We start from the raw sequence: 16,061 nt of genomic DNA, 5'->3' as shown, positions 1-16,061 counted from the left end.
TCTCTTAGCGACTCAATTCCTTCTTTGTAACTCAGTTTCGAAATTTGAAGAAAGCTCTGTCTTTGCAAATTGAAAGATGCGATCAAACGAAGAAATCGTGAAGTTCTTGGGAGAAGGTGCTTACGGTTTTGTTAATCTCGTCAAATATACTAAACGCGACGGCTCGTCGTTTCATGCCGTCGTTAAAAACTCTTACGCCGAGGACTTTGAAAATCTTCAAAAAGAGCTTCAGATTCTTTGCCAACTCAGAGGATATCCAAGAATCGTCGAATGCTTTGGAGACTACTTGGAAGAAGGTTTCAGCTCTTACGGAAACAAAGTTTACAAATTGCTTCTCGAGTACGCTTCCGAAGGTAGTTTACGTTCTTTCATGGACAATTATTCCGACAGGAAACTGCCTCAACCGATGATAAGAGACTTCACGCGTATGATTCTCGAAGGTTTGGTCTGTATTCACGGCCACGGATACGTTCATTGCGATCTCAAACCCGACAACCTCCTTGTGTTCCCTTGTAAAGATTCTTCTTCATATGAACTAAAAATTTCTGATTTTGGAAACTCGTTGAAAGTCGGACAGATCCCTCATTATTGGGGATTCGATTTACCGTTTGTGGGAACGCCGATTTACATGCCGCCGGAGTCTCTCATTGACGGCGTCGTGGAGAAAACCCTAGATCTTTGGTCGTTAGGATGCTTAGTGTTGGAGATGTACACTGGTGAGATTCCATGGCTTGGTCTCGATATCGATGATCTCGCGTCTCGTCTTCTTTATGATGAAGCTCCAGAGATTCCAGAGTGTGTGCCTTGCGATGCGAGGGAGTTTATTGAAAAGTGTTTCTCGAGGAAACCTGAGGAGAGAGGAAGTGCGTCTGAGTTGTTGTCTCATCGGTTCTTGCGTCGAGAAGAAGAGGAGAAGATGGAGAAAGTTATCGCCGTTGTTGAAGAGAGAAGAAACTCGTTTCTATTGAAGCTGAAGTTGAGAATCATACGAGCTTCGAAGAAATCGGTGGATGTTTCAGAGAAGAAGCCTCTGAAATTGAAGATTGTTCCATCAAAGGCTCCATATTTTAAGAAAGTTTTGACTAAAATCTTGAGGTTGAAGACGATGGATTCTTATCTAGTTTGTGTTTAGTATTGGATCGAATTATATGTCTTTCAGGTATCTCAATCTGTATGTTACGTACAATCAACTGTTGATCTTGTTTCGTCTTTGTAGAATTTGTTATATAGTTTACATTTTTCTTTGCTAAATGTATGTTTGTTAAAGTGTTAAACTTTGCTTAATCTGAAAATTTTTTTCTATCTCTTGTAAACTTGATTCCACCACTTCAGTCTCTTTCTTAACTTCTTTTGCTTTCTTCATTAGGCACTCACCATTGTTTATCATCTGCTCATGACAGATTTGCTTAAGAGGCTCTTATAACAAATTTAACCCAAAAAGTTGGCTTACATGAGTTTTTGGAACACTGGGTTAACCCACAACATCAACTAAAACAGATCGTATAACTAATCCCAAGTAATCATCTCTCGGTAATTCTTCCTTTACATTGCTGCAACTATATCCACATTACAGTTGGTGACAAAGTGGATGACATGTTCATATTGAATCTCATCCTTCACCACCGTCTTATTAATGAAGTAAGCAACTGCAACAACATATATGAATTCACACATTTAGTATATCACCTTCGAACATACACATGACAAATATTGAAGACACGTAACAAACAGCTCCAGCTTTTTACTAACAAATCCAATTTAAACCAAAAGAATGGACAGAAAAGGGCAATCTGGTTTTGTCTTACTATCAATAATTACAACATACAAACAACCATTATATAAAAGATTGAGGAGCTCCATGAATTGACATTTAGCATTTGAGAACCAATAAAAAATTAACATTTATTCTCCTTATTAATGTATTTGCAAACTATTATATATATATATATATATATATATATTTAATATCAAAATATCATCGTTTCTTATAGTATCAGACAGATAAAATTAACTCATTTGTCGGAAAAAAAGAAGATGAAATTAAAAAAAAATTATATTACTTTTATAATTTAATTTTTTACCATGATAACAAACAGATGAAATGGTTGATTTATATATCCATGTGATATATTCATCATATTTGAACTAACAAAAATAATATATTCACAAAACAATTGAAAACAAAATAAGTAATAAAACTAAAAATAAAAATAATAGGTCAAAAAAATTATAAAAACTAAAGATTTTTTTTTAAAAAAACAATAAGATCTAAAAAATCACCAGACACAAAAGGACATTCATTAAATAATCAAAAATAAAAAATTATTAAAACTAAAGGGAAAAATGACAAAACACACAAAAAAATAAAGTAACAAATAAATAAAAATTTTATAGAGATATGGGTAACATAGATAGAATCAATGAAAAATATGTGAAAAAACATGAAAATAGTAAATTGCAAAAAGTGAAAATGATAGGAAGATCAAGATTTTAATGAAAAAAGTAAAAAAAAAAATGAATAAAAAAGATTACTAGCTAGGCCCTAGGATCATCAAGAAAAAAATATATAAAAGAAATCATAAGACATAAATTAGAGATTAATCAATGATTAGTTTTAGAGTTTCTAATAAAATATTTATTTAATATCAAAATAATCAAAGTTAGCCATAATATACTAAATATCTTTGTAGCACAGTTGTCAATTTATACGCATGATGACATCATTGGTGGGGTTCATATCTCTTTTATGTTTATAGCTTTTTTTCATTAAATATATCAATAATATATAAGAGCAAAATAATAAATTGCTATAATTTTTTCTCCAACGTCAATTAGGTTTTTGCAAACTAATGTGGCCGATAAAAGCTTTTTAGCTAGTTTTTCCATCAGTTTGATCTTAAGTTAACCTGCGCTTGAGAATTCAATAGTAAATGTGGCATTCAATTTTATATAACGAGCCAAATATTCTACACAACGAGTTTTTTTTTCCTGATTTTTCTTTTGATTTTGGTATAATCGCGGGGAGCTCTACGGCCTAGCGTTTAACCGGTGCCTAGGCGTCCTCTGCGGCCGACTTTTCGAAAACAGGATATTATATATATATATATATATATATATTATTGAAATTCGTTCTTTTAAATAATTTTGTTTATTTGTAGTTACTAACAAATAAACTTTGTTTCGTGTTTTAATCTGAATTTTTTATTGGAAATAAAAATAATAGCATTTTGTTACGATGAATAGACCATCCATTACAAATGACTCAAAAAATAAAAACATATACAAATCCTAAAACGTTGTATAGTTACATGTTAGCAGTTTTGAGAGGGGAGTGGTATGCAGAACCAAAGGTAGAGCACGGTTTTAGGGATCAATCAGGGTGTTCATTCCGGAAAAAGGAGGATTGGTTGCGAAAGAGTTTATCCCATCTGAGAAATAGAATACAAATCGACAGCCTGTCATTAGAAATATTTTTTTTCACGTTATATTTTGTATAATGATAAGAATCATTACGACATGAAGAGTGATGCGAATAAATGAGTGGCGAGCACTTAAAGACTCGATCCCAATCTGATGGAAAATAAAACTGTCTCATCCGAGCCATATATAGCAGCCGATCATACGAGATTAGAAAACTAACACATGAGAATAGAGTAATAGCATCAAGAAGGGAGGAGGTGTTTCTTGTGTTGTCCCACGCTGCTAGACGATCTCGTGTTGGATTCCGGTTGACGGTAAAAGGCCAGGTCGTGAACTTCTATTTCAGAATAGTGACTCCATGCAGGACCAAACTAAAACTATATACTCAATTGAGGGTTTTAAAGTCACAAAGAGTTCCAAAAATAACGTCCATTAAATAAAATTGTACGTTATGAACCATCCACAATCCAGAAGGGTTTATTCTATGCTTCCAACATAGTTATCGAGAGGAGAGAAGTTTGAAGGCTAATCTTGCGTGAGGAATCAGCTCCCAAACATCTCAGGCCTCAAACATTTGAGACATGCGAGTAGTAAGGAATACCAAGTATGGAGAGACCACCTACACTGATGTTACCAATAGACAGCCTTGGCATCTTGGACCAGAATTTGGTGCTCTTCCCATTGCTAATCAGACGGTTAAATTAAGTGGCACTTTTTAAAGTACTCACAAACCGTTTTATATTGACATTTTTGGATTTTCTCATTTCTAATGAAGGTTTACCCTTTAGAAATAATCAAAAGTTATTTTTTTGAAATAATTACCTAGTGGCAATATTTTGTATTCTTATATTTTCAATACCAGCATATCATGTAGACGTTATAATATTTTATCATAACTAAAAAAAAAACAGGGTTTGAAGTTTTGAATTTGTTACTCGCAGCAATGAGACAAGTCATATTTTGCTTATGGAAAAGAGGTTGCTGCATTCATGAGTAATATAGATTACAACTTGTATATAATGTAAGCTAAAGGAGAAGGGGCACGGAAATTAAATTAAAAAATCCTTACCAATTAATCGAATTTTCATGTAAATGGTAATTTGTGTTGAGTTTCAATAAACCATACATATATTAAATTATAATTGAGGAACATATATCCTCACGCAGAAGTGTACAGGTATATATCGTGTGAAGCTCTGTATACGTAAGAAAATTTTGCATGACGTAAAACTCCAAGCTATATTGTCTAATTTGTTTATTAGGGATAACTCGGTTTTTGATTAGAAATGTTATCATTTATTAAAGAAAAGGAATAGACAGCGAGGTGGAGATCATGCACGGAGGATCAATTAATTGCAAATGTACGTAACGAGCTTACTTGAATTTCCATGCACATTTCCCATGCACTCAAACCCTTGTATATAAACCCCTCCAAGTTCATCATTTAATCATCATCAAATTAAAACCCTACAATCTATCAGCGAAAGCAAAAAAAAAAAAAAAAAACTAGAAACCATTGACAACAAAATACAAAACTCAAAACCATGGCCATTCCAAAAGCTCACTACTCTTTAGCCATCCTAGTCCTTCTCTTTGCCGTTACGAGTTGCCAAAATGTCTGCAATCCAGCATGCAAGGCTAAAAAACCCTTCAACTGCGACAATATTCTTACATTCAACCGAACTGGATTCCCAAAGAATTTCACTTTTGGTGCGGCTACTTCTGCATACCAGGTATATAGATACATCTTCGTCATGGTATAAAGCTTTTGGCTATCGATTTCTAGCTATACCGAATCACTTTTAATATGATTTATTTGTTCTACCAGATAGAGGGTGCTGCACATAGAGCACTCAATGGATGGGACTATTTCACTCATAGATATCCAGGTCATTTGTTACCCGTATTAATAACTGCACGTCCATGTATTAAAAAGTGTACAAATTTTAGAAAGAACTGGTCATGCTCATATACCGGTTAGCTATGTACATAAAAGTTCCAGATCGTAGTTCTGGAGATCTTGCTTGTGATTCGTATGATCTTTACAAGGTGAGCGGCTTTCAATGACGAATGTCTTGTGTGTAGATATGTTATTTGTTCCATTTCCGAAATGTAATCCAACTCTGGAACTTTCATATATAACATGAACAGGAGGATGTCAAATTACTAAAAAGAATGAATGCTCAAGCATACCGACTCTCGATAGCTTGGTCAAGGGTCTTACCAAGTAAATATATAAGAAAAAAAAACATACTTATCTCTTGTTTTTTTCTTCAAGGCTTGATTTAATTGTAAAACTAATCTTAGAGGGAAGACTGACTGGAGGAATCGACGAGAATGGGATAACCTACTACAACAATCTCATTAACGAGTTAAAAGCAAATGGTAAATCCCGAGTTTAGATACTTGATGATCATACAATTTTCATCGTTTAAAAGTGATATAGACATTTAACTTATGTGAATACAGGCATAGAACCATATGTGACTATATTTCACTGGGATATTCCCCAAACTTTAGAAGACGAATACAGAGGCTTCTTAAGCCCACGTATAGTGTAAGTGCATTAACTAAACTTTAATTCTAAACTTGTGTCGTCTTGTCCTTAATTACATAACATCTGATCTATCTAAATCTAATATATGTGATACATGAACAGGGAAGACTACAAAACTATGCTGAGCTTCTATTCCAAAGATTCGGAGACAGAGTCAAATTTTTGGATCACTTTAAACCAGCCTTATTCTCTCGCAAGCAAAGGTTATGGAGATGGATCATATCCACCAGGACGATGCACTGACTGTGAATTTGGAGGAGATTCAGGCTCATGCAGAAGCTGTATCTTTATACCGAAGAAGATATCAGGTTCATATACACAATCTATCCTGATTATTTTTCGATCGAGAACAGTTCAATTTTTATGTGGTATATTCATTGTCTATAATCTAAAATTATCTATGCATGCAGAAATTCCAAGGTGGTAAGATTGGAACAACCCTGATCGGAAGATGGTTCACCCCATTAAACGAAACTAGCTTTCTCGACAAGGCCGCTGCAGAAGGAGCATTCGATTTCTTCGTCGGATGGTATATATACTCTCACCTAATTGATTCTCAAATCACTTATATATACACACATCTACAAAATTACATACGAAATATTTTTCTAAAACCTTTGTAACCAACATATATACTTTGCAATATGAAGGTTCTTGGATCCATTGGTGTACGGAGACTATCCAAAGATAATGCAAGAGATCGTTGGAGATAGATTGCCTAAATTTACACGTCAAGAATCAGCTTTAGTTAGAGGATCACTTGATTTTCTAGGGTTGAACTATTACGTTACACAATATGCAACCGATGCACCTCCTTCTATTCCGACTCAACCTAATGTCTTAACCGATCCACGAGTTACTATCGGATGTACGTAAAACTTTTGTGCATATTTCTAATATTGTTTAGATATATTAATTTAGTAAAAACTCATTTTTCTCTAATATATTGGTTACAGTTTATCGCAATGGAGTACCTATTGGTGTTCAGGTTAGCATCACCTTAAATTTAGAATATATTTAATTTATATTTAGAGGACTACAACATTTATATGAGTCTCGCTTGCTCTCTTTCCGTCCACAGGCACCCAGCTTCGTCTACTATCCTCCTGGCTTCCGCCAGATTCTAAATCACATCAAAAACAACTACAAAAACCCACTTACCTACATCACCGAAAACGGTATCTACACATCATACCAATTACCACATGTACTTATTAACCAATAAAAACCTTTTATATGTGTTTGATTTTACAATCTTGTGTTATTTTTTCAGGAGTTGCTGATCTTGATTTGGGAAACTTAACAGTGGCAAATGCTCTTGCCGATAAAGGGCGAATTCAAAATCATTGCAGCCATCTTTCGTGTCTCAAATGCTCCATCGAGTGAGTTATAATATATGATTCCTACTTTATTTCATATATAATATACTTCTTTTGAGAAGTATGAATTTCAAGACGCCAACATTATTTAACATATATATTATAGGGATGGATGCAACGTAGGAGGATATTTTGCATGGTCATTGATGGACAATTACGAATTTGGAAATGGTTACTGTTGGTGGTACGTTCCGCTACTAGGTTCGGACCGGTTAAAGACCGAGACCGGCCCAATTGATCCCGGTTTACAATGGTTTTTGCCGAAATGGGCCTGGCCTGACAGCACGGCCCATAAGAAAAAAACCTAGCGACAAGAGGTGGTGAGAGCTGAACGAGAAGCCCTAGAACTTCTTCTCGTTTATGTACTATAAATAGTAGAATTGTTATTGTAGAAGGGATCTTTTTGGACCCGGAGAATAGAGGCCTCAATATTATTGTATCGAGTTCGTCGAGAGACCTCCGAACTGAACGAACTGTAACTAAGAACTTAATAAAATAAAATCAATTTAATCTTCCGAGCTCGAATAACCGAACCGACCCCAGATAGTTGAGAACCACAATCAACAATTGGCGCCCACCGTGGGGCCGATTCGGTAATCGACCTCGAAGACATGACGGCTGATGATAGACAACCGACCTCAGTCCAGGTCGGGAGTCAAAGGACCTGTGCAGACGACCCCACCCAGGTCGGAGGACATACAGGGGAGGGTGAACACAGCCCCGTGCGACCTCAACCTGGAACACAACAGATCAGGGCAGAGCCGAGCTCAAGCACCGGGGCTCACCAGGCTTCGCCAGCTGCCTTCGATCCAACCGCACTCATGAATGCTTTCGCTGCTCAAATGCAAGAGCTAGTCCGAAGCAATGATGCCAAATTCGCGACTCTCACAGCGCAGATTTCTAGCCTGCAACAAGAGAGTCCGCTTAGACGACGGAACCTCATCAGCGACTTCCAAGGAGAGCGAGACCCACAGTGTACGGCGGCACGGTCGGTAATACAGCAACAGCAACAGTCCGAAAGCCTGTCCCAGCACGTACGAGCTCAACCGACGGCGCGCGACCTGGAAATCGAACGGATGCAGGCCCAATTGCGAGAGATCAGTTCCAAATTCCACCAAGCCACCAGTTCGGCACCTGAAATTGACCGCGTAATCCAGGAAGCACAGAAAACACCGTTCACTTCCCGGATCACCAACGTCCCCGTCCCTAATCTAGAAAAGTTTAAACTACGTTCGTACGAAGGGAACTCGGATCGGAGGCATTTCCTTACCTTGTTCGGCATCGTAATCAACCGACTAAAGTTCACCTTGGCCGAACAGAAGGACGCGATCCAATGCCAATTGTTCGTTGAGCACCTCGAAGGCATAGCTTTAGATTGGTTCTCAAGGTTGGAAGCCGACTCCATTGATAACTACAAGGAGCTTTCGACTAAGTTTGCAAAGCATTTCTCAATGTTCATCGGGCAGAAAACCCGTAACTCCGAGCTGTGGGAGATATCACAGGGTGAAAATGAATCACTCCGAGACTTCATGGCGCGTTTCAAGAATATCGTGGCGCACTGCACAGTGGACGATGAGGCCGCCCTCGAAGCACTGTACCAGAATACATGGTACAAATCACCTTTCATAAAGAACTTCGCAGGAACAGACCGCTCACACTAGAGGACGCGCTTCACAAATCGAACATCTTCATCGCGGAGGAAGAAGAGGAAGCCGCCAAAATCGGCAGTACTCAGCGTCAAAGCCCGACCAGATCTTAACCACCAAAGATAACTCGGAAACGAAAGTCCAGTCCGGCAAGCCACGCGGAGTAGTGAACCAAGCAGGACCGTCAAACCATAAGTCAGGACGGCCACCGAAATCATGGAACACATGGAATAGAGAAGATATTACGCCGCTAAGTGAACGTTTTTGCGAGTATCATGAACGATATGGGCACAGCACGGAAGAGTGCCGACACCTGAGGGATTTCTTACTTCAACAGTTCCGCAAGGGTGAGATCGACACTGCAGATTTGCCTAAACCCAGACCCCGGCAGCCGAACCCGCGACCAAACAAACCCGGCAATCAAGAAGCTGCTAAGGCAGCCAATTCTGATGAAGAACAGGTCGCTCCCCCTAAACGAGACCGCGAAGCACCTAATAGAGAAACGAATGTACCCAAAACCAGGAAGAAGGTCAATATGATTATGGGAGCCCTCGAATCATGCAACTACTCCATCCGAGCCCTCAAAGAGTATAGCCGGCAGGCATCGAGTTTGCAACCCCAGACAACGGTCACAACCGTACCACTGTTATTCACCGACGCCGACCTGCGGGGAGTGCATATGCCTCATAACGATTGCCTCGTCGTTGATCAAGTTCTTAGTCCTCAACAAGCCGGCAATATACAATGCGATTTTGGGAACGCCATGGCTGTTCGACATGAAGGCCGTCGCTTCAACGTTCCATCAGTGCGTCATGTTCCCGACCCCGTCAGGGATTTTCACCCTCAAAGGAAGCCAGACCGCATCCCGATTATGCCATCTAACCGAGTGCAAACTCAGTATCGCACGGACATGCGTCATCAGCCCATTCCAGGAAGACCGTGCAGCCGCAGAAAGCCAGTTCGGACCGCCTAAGCAGAGCCGAGTCGAACAAGTCGGCATCGATCCGACAGATCCGGAAAAATGTGTCGGTATAGGGGCCGAACTCGACAGCAATATTCGGGAAGCTCTCATCAGTTTCCTCCAGAAGAACGTCTCCACATTCGCATGGACCATCAGCGACATGCCCGGAATCAATCCAGATATCACTTGCCACGAACTAAATATCGATCCGACATACAAACCGATCAAACAGAAGAGGCGCAAGCTCAGACCTGAGAAAGAACGAGCGGTTAACGACTAGGTCGAAAAATTGCTCAAAGCCGGTTCGATCACGGAGGTTCGATACCCGGACTGGCTAGCGAACCCGGTAGTTGTGAAGAAAAAAAATGGAAAGTGGAGGATTTGCGTCGACTTCACCGACCTGAACAAAGCTTGTCCCAAAGATAGTTTTCCACTACCACACATTGATCGGTTGGTAGAGGCAACTGCCGGCAACGAACTGTTATCTTTCATGGATGCTTTCTCGGGGTATAACCAAATACTGATGCATCCAGATGATCGGGAAAAGACTTCGTTCATCACAGATCGAGGAATCTACAACTATAAGGTCATGCCGTTCGGTCTCAAGAACGCGTGAGCCACGTAACAAAGACTCGTGAACCGCATGTTCGCTAGTCAGCTCGGAAAAACGATGGAAGTATACATTGATGACATGCTGGTTAAATCCCTGTACGCCAAGGACTACATATCACACCTGTCAACGTGTTTCGACATTCTGAACGAGTACGGGATGAAACTCAATCCCGCTAAGTGTACCTTCGGCGTAACAACGGACGAGTTCCTAGGTTACATTGTCACCGAGCGTGGCATCGAGGCTAACCCAAAGCAGATATCCGCAGTACTAGACCTACCTTCCCCGACTTCAAAAAGGGAAGTGCAAAAACTCACAGGCCGGATCGCCGCTCTGAACAGATTTATCTCCAGGTCGACCGATAAGTGTCTGCCTTTCTACCAGTTGTTACGAGGTAACAAGCATCATACTTGGAGCGCCGAGTGCGAGGACGCCTTCAAACAGTTGAAAACGTATCTCTCGACTCCCCCCCATCCTAGCTAAGTCCGAGAACGGCGAGATGCTATTCTTATACATCGCAATTTCCACATCGGTGGTTACCAGTGTTCTAGTCCGCGAAGACAGGGGAGAGCAGCGTCCAATATTCTATGTCAGCAAATCGCTAAGTGACGCCGAGGTCAGATATCCGACCTTAGAAAAATTGGCACTTGCAGTGGTGGTTTCTGCTCGGAAGCTTCGGCCATACTTCCAATCTCATTCGATCACAGTCTTGACCGACCAGCCACTCCGAACCATTTTGCACAGCCCAAGCCAGTCAGGTCGCCTCGCGAAATGGGCCGTCGAACTAAGCGAGTACGACATCAAATACAAGAATCGAACCAGTGCAAAATCCCAAGTGCTTGCCGACTTTCTGATCGAGCTCCCTAAAGAGTTCGTTGTCGAGCAGCCGCCCAGCGAGATATGGACGTTACACGTTGACGGGTCATCATCACACCGGGGATCATGTGTCGGAATTCTCCTAAAGTCTCCAAGCGGCGAGATCCTCGAACAGTCATTCTGCCTTGAGTTTCCAGCATCCAACAATGAGTCTGAGTACGAAGCTTTACTTGCCGGACTGCGATTAGCCGAGGAGCTCGGCATACGGCATCTTCACGCCTTCTGTGACTCGCAGCTCGTCACAAGTCAGTTAAGTGGCAAGTACATGACCAAAAACGAATGAATGGACGCGTATCTAACAACGACTAAGGCACTCATCTCGAAATTTGAGACGTTCGAACTCACCAAAATCCCTCGCAGCGAGAACTTGTCTGCCGACGCGTTAGCCGCCCTAGCTTCCAGTTCCGACCCGCATATGAAGAGAAAATCCCAGTCGAGAGCATCTCAGAACCAAGCATCAAAACCGCGCCAAAATGCAACGTTGCCACCCGACGACGGAACTACGATGAAAACCCGAACCCGACCTCATGAATACGCAACGCAGGAATTCGACACGAGCAAGCAAGAATGCCGAACAGGTTCCCAAAGATCTAGCCGCCGATCACGATTTCGAGCACATAATTGAAGGAATCCACAGCCCATCGACCAGTGAAAACCAAGAAAACGAGCCCACTGAAGATTGGACAGCCGAACTGCGAGAGTACCTCCTCAACGGCAAAGTCCCTGAAGACAAATGGGCTGCTCGCCGTCTTAAAGTCCGAGCCGCTTATTATACAATGTACAAAGACAAGTTATACCGTTGGAGCACTTCCGGAGTGCTCTTGGCCTGCATCACCGGAAATGATACAGTCGAAATCATGAGAGAAATCCACGAAGGATCCAGCGGTAATCACTCTGGAGGACGGTCTCTCGCCCTGAAAATAAAAAAAGCCAGTTATTTCTGGCCGACGATGAACGCGGACTGCGAGAAGTTTGTCACAAAGTGCGACAAGTGCCAGCGGCACGGCCCAATGATCAACGTGCCGACCGAGCTGCTGCAAACCAGCACGGCGCCTTACCCCTTTATGCGGTGGGCCATGGACATCATAGGCCCTTTATGCCGATCAACAAGTCAAAAGCAGTACATCCTGGTTATGACAGATTACTTCACGAAATGGGTTGAGGCCGAAGCATACTCCGAGATCACCGCACTGGACGTGCGAAAATTTTTTGGGAAGTATATCATTTGCCGACACGGGGTTCCGCACGAGATCGTCACGAACAACGGACCCCAATTTATCGCTGGAACGTTCAATGATTGGTGCGCTAAGTTCAAAATCCGTCTTAGTTTCTCGACCCCACGATATCCGCAAGGCAACGGTCAGGCCGAGGCAACCAACAAGACCATCCTGGACGGTATAAAGAAGCGCCTCGAGGCTAAGAAAGGCACCTGGGCGGACGAGCTCGACGGAGTCTTATGGCCGCACCGAACTACTCCCAGGCGATCGACCGGACAATCTCCTTTCTCTTTAGCATACGGACTTGAAGCCCTCTGTCCGGCAGAAGTGACCATCCCAAAACATTAAGATACTCTGTGCTTCCCGAGAACCCCGATCTCAACGACCAGATAATGCTCAACAACCTCGATAACTTGGAAGAACAGCGATGCTTAGCTCTCCTCCGAATCCAGAACTATCAAAACCTCGCTGCTCGGTACTACAACAAGAAGGTGCGAGGTCGGCTTTTCGATGAAGGCGACCTCGTTCTGCGCAAGGTGTTCCATAACACCGAGGAACTGAACGCAGGCAAGCTGGGAACGAACTGAGAAGGTCCATACCAGATAATGAGAATCGTCAAGCCCGGGGTTTACGAACTCATGCAACTCGACGGAACGTCGATCCCGGGATCATGTAACTCAGCCAACCTCAAACGGTATTACTACTAAGTCCCAGCCACCACGAGCTCGGACTAATCATTTTACCGCCACCAGCGCGTTAAAAAAAAAAAAAAAAACCAGTCCGGCTCCGGCCGATTGATAGACAAGACTTTTTATGGTCTCAGGGCTATCAATCCCCTTGTCAATGTAGCACAAAGAGGTTTATCAATCCAGATGTGGTGTTAGACACTAAACTATGTGATTATGTTCTTAATTCAAGCAAACAAGAGTGATTTTGGTTAACTAATGACAACTAACAAACTTAAACAGGTTTAAAGACAAATGACAATGACATATGATGTGAATATGATATGATGGAGGCATGAGATTCTAGACATGATAGTTGGTTAGGGTGTTTTGGTGCTAAACTAGAAATGCTAATGACAATGATGAGACATGATTCAAATGATTAAGAACTCTAATCTAGGTTAATCCTCTCATGAAGGTATTAACCCCTATACTAATCCATTTTCAAACCAAATTCCCATTTGTGAAATATGAATCAATATGCATTAATAAAAAGTTCTCAATGATCATTCAAGCAAATAACAATACATCATCATGCAGAAAAATGCTTAAACCTCTAATACAACTCTTTCAGGAATTTCATCAAACACTTTTGGTGCATGAAATTCCCAGAATCTAGATCTCAAGTGATTATCAAGGATCTAGCATAGAGAATAGTTGTTTAGAGAAATGAATCAATGAATCTAGCCCTAAGCACTCCTAATCTAACACTTTAGCACCCTAACCTACACATCTAGAACCTCATTAAGGTGACTACTCACTAATCATGATCAACACACTAAATCTTTTGCAAGATGTGTTGTTAATCATGATTAGAAGTTTGATTTGATGATAAGAAATGATGAACAAGATGGAAAGAAACTGCAAATCGATATTAAGCTCTCTAAAACAAAGTGTATTAAGTAGGTTTTCACCAAAGGGGAAAGAAAACTAAAAGTAGATTAAAGGTTCTCTACAAATTAGGTCTAAAAACCTTATAAAGGATGCTTGGGCGAACCGGGTCAACCCGGAAAAAATCGGGTACTGACCCGGCCTTGATGGGCAAGTATGGGTTTGCCACGGTCTGGTGTGCTCTTGGTGTGACCGTGGCAATCTTGACCGTGTCAAAGCCTTCATTTGTGTTCTTAGTTCCTTTTGATGCTACGGTCTGATCAAGCTTCATCTGAAACCCGTGGCAAGTCACCGTGTCAAACGCCGAAGATGTGTAAAAGTTGCCACGGTCAAGCCCCCAAACCGTGGCATTCAGACCGTGTCAAAAACCGCATGCATGAAAAATCCTTCCAGCCAAGTATTTGATTGCCACGGTCAAGCTCCAGACCGTGGCATTCAAACCGTGTCAAAACCCAAAGCTATGTAAAAGTTGTCTCCAGCCAGTTGTTCATTTGCCACGGTCAAGTCCCAGACCGTGGCATTCAGCTCGTGCCAATCGCCGAAGGTTTGCAGGAGTTGCCACGGTCAAGCCTCAGACCGTGGCATTTAGGCCGTGGCAATCGCCGAATGGTTGCAAAGTTCTTCTCAACCAAGTGTATGTTTGCCACGGTCAAGAGTAGACCGTGGCATGAAGATCGTGTCATTCGCCGAGGGTGCACAAAAGTTGCGACGGCCAAGTGTGGACCGTGGCATTCCATCGCGGCATGTTTAACTTAGTCATTCTGGGCTGTCTGGACCATCTCGCATTCCGGAGAGTGTAACTTCCTGGAGACTTGTCCGAATTGAGTGATTCCGGTTGCAGAAGACAGAGGACTCATTTATCTCCAACTTTGGTGAAGGAAGTTTCGGTGCTTGGGAAGTGTAAGGCTTCCTGGAGGGCACATCTTTGCAGTGCATTTACACGACCAGAGAGAGGCGTCTAGACATGTGTCCATTCCGGAGACCGTATCTTCCTGCTCATAGATCCGAATTGAATGCTCTTGGACGTTCTGGAAAGAAGACTCAAATGTCTCTGATTCTCATGAAGGCCCCGGAAACTGAATCGGCCTGGAAGTGCACCGTCCTTCGCATCCTTCAGAACTGATCTGCTCGGTCCGGAACAGCTGCGGGACAGGGGTTCCTTCCGACGAGCTTAACTCTCTGCTCACGAGTCCGAATTCCACGATTCCACTTGATATGAAACCGTGATCAAGTCCTCTCCAACTTCTATGAAGCACCCGCCATCCGAATCGGACCGGAAGGTTCCCCGGACAGGCGATTTCTGAGACATGTTCACACCCGGAGATTTTGGCCGATACACTTTACTCGCGGTACATGAAAATGGCCGGTAAACTCTTCCCGCGGTACATAAAAATGGCCGAGAAAACCTTCCTGGTCAGCGAGAATAGCCGATAACCTCCAAAGATCCAATTTTTGCCACTTTTCAAGCTTTGCTCACCATTCCACCTCCTAGATTCATCTTCTCAGCTCCAAATTCACCTGATAGACACTCAAAACATGCAAAGACTCATTGGGACCTAATGCATCTCCTAAGTTCTAAAACAAACCCTAAGGACCTAAAATGCATGAAATAAAACATGATTTGGAATGATTTATGCAACCTAAATGATGCAAATTATGAACATATCAACTCCCCCACACTTGTCCTTTGCTTGTCCTCAAGCAAAAAGAGCAAATGAGAGAAAGAGGTTGTATGCAATGGGAGTTCACATTTTCTTTTTGAGAGAAGTGATCACAATG

The 16,061-nt window shown here is 41.7% G+C and overlaps 1 protein-coding gene and 1 pseudogene across 1 annotated transcript; both read left to right on the top strand.

Annotated features, from left to right (window-relative positions):
* The first annotated feature begins 76 nt into the window (after positions 1 to 76).
* Positions 77 to 1,132, top strand: LOC18010883 (mitogen-activated protein kinase kinase kinase 17). Its single transcript, XM_006393628.1, has one exon. The coding sequence runs from the start codon at positions 77 to 79 to the stop codon at positions 1,130 to 1,132; it is 1,056 nt and encodes a 351-aa protein (XP_006393690.1).
* A 3,832-nt stretch (positions 1,133 to 4,964) lies between these two features.
* LOC18010882 lies at positions 4,965 to 7,363 on the top strand (annotated as a pseudogene).
* Positions 7,364 to 16,061: the final 8,698 nt, after the last annotated feature.

The sequence above is a fragment of the Eutrema salsugineum genome, unplaced genomic scaffold, assembly GCF_000478725.1.
Source record: "Eutrema salsugineum unplaced genomic scaffold, Eutsalg1_0 scaffold_7, whole genome shotgun sequence".
Taxonomy (NCBI): Eukaryota; Viridiplantae; Streptophyta; class Magnoliopsida; order Brassicales; family Brassicaceae; genus Eutrema; species Eutrema salsugineum.
Note: the sequence above shows the minus strand (reverse complement) of the source record. Positions and strands in the feature narration are given on the sequence as shown.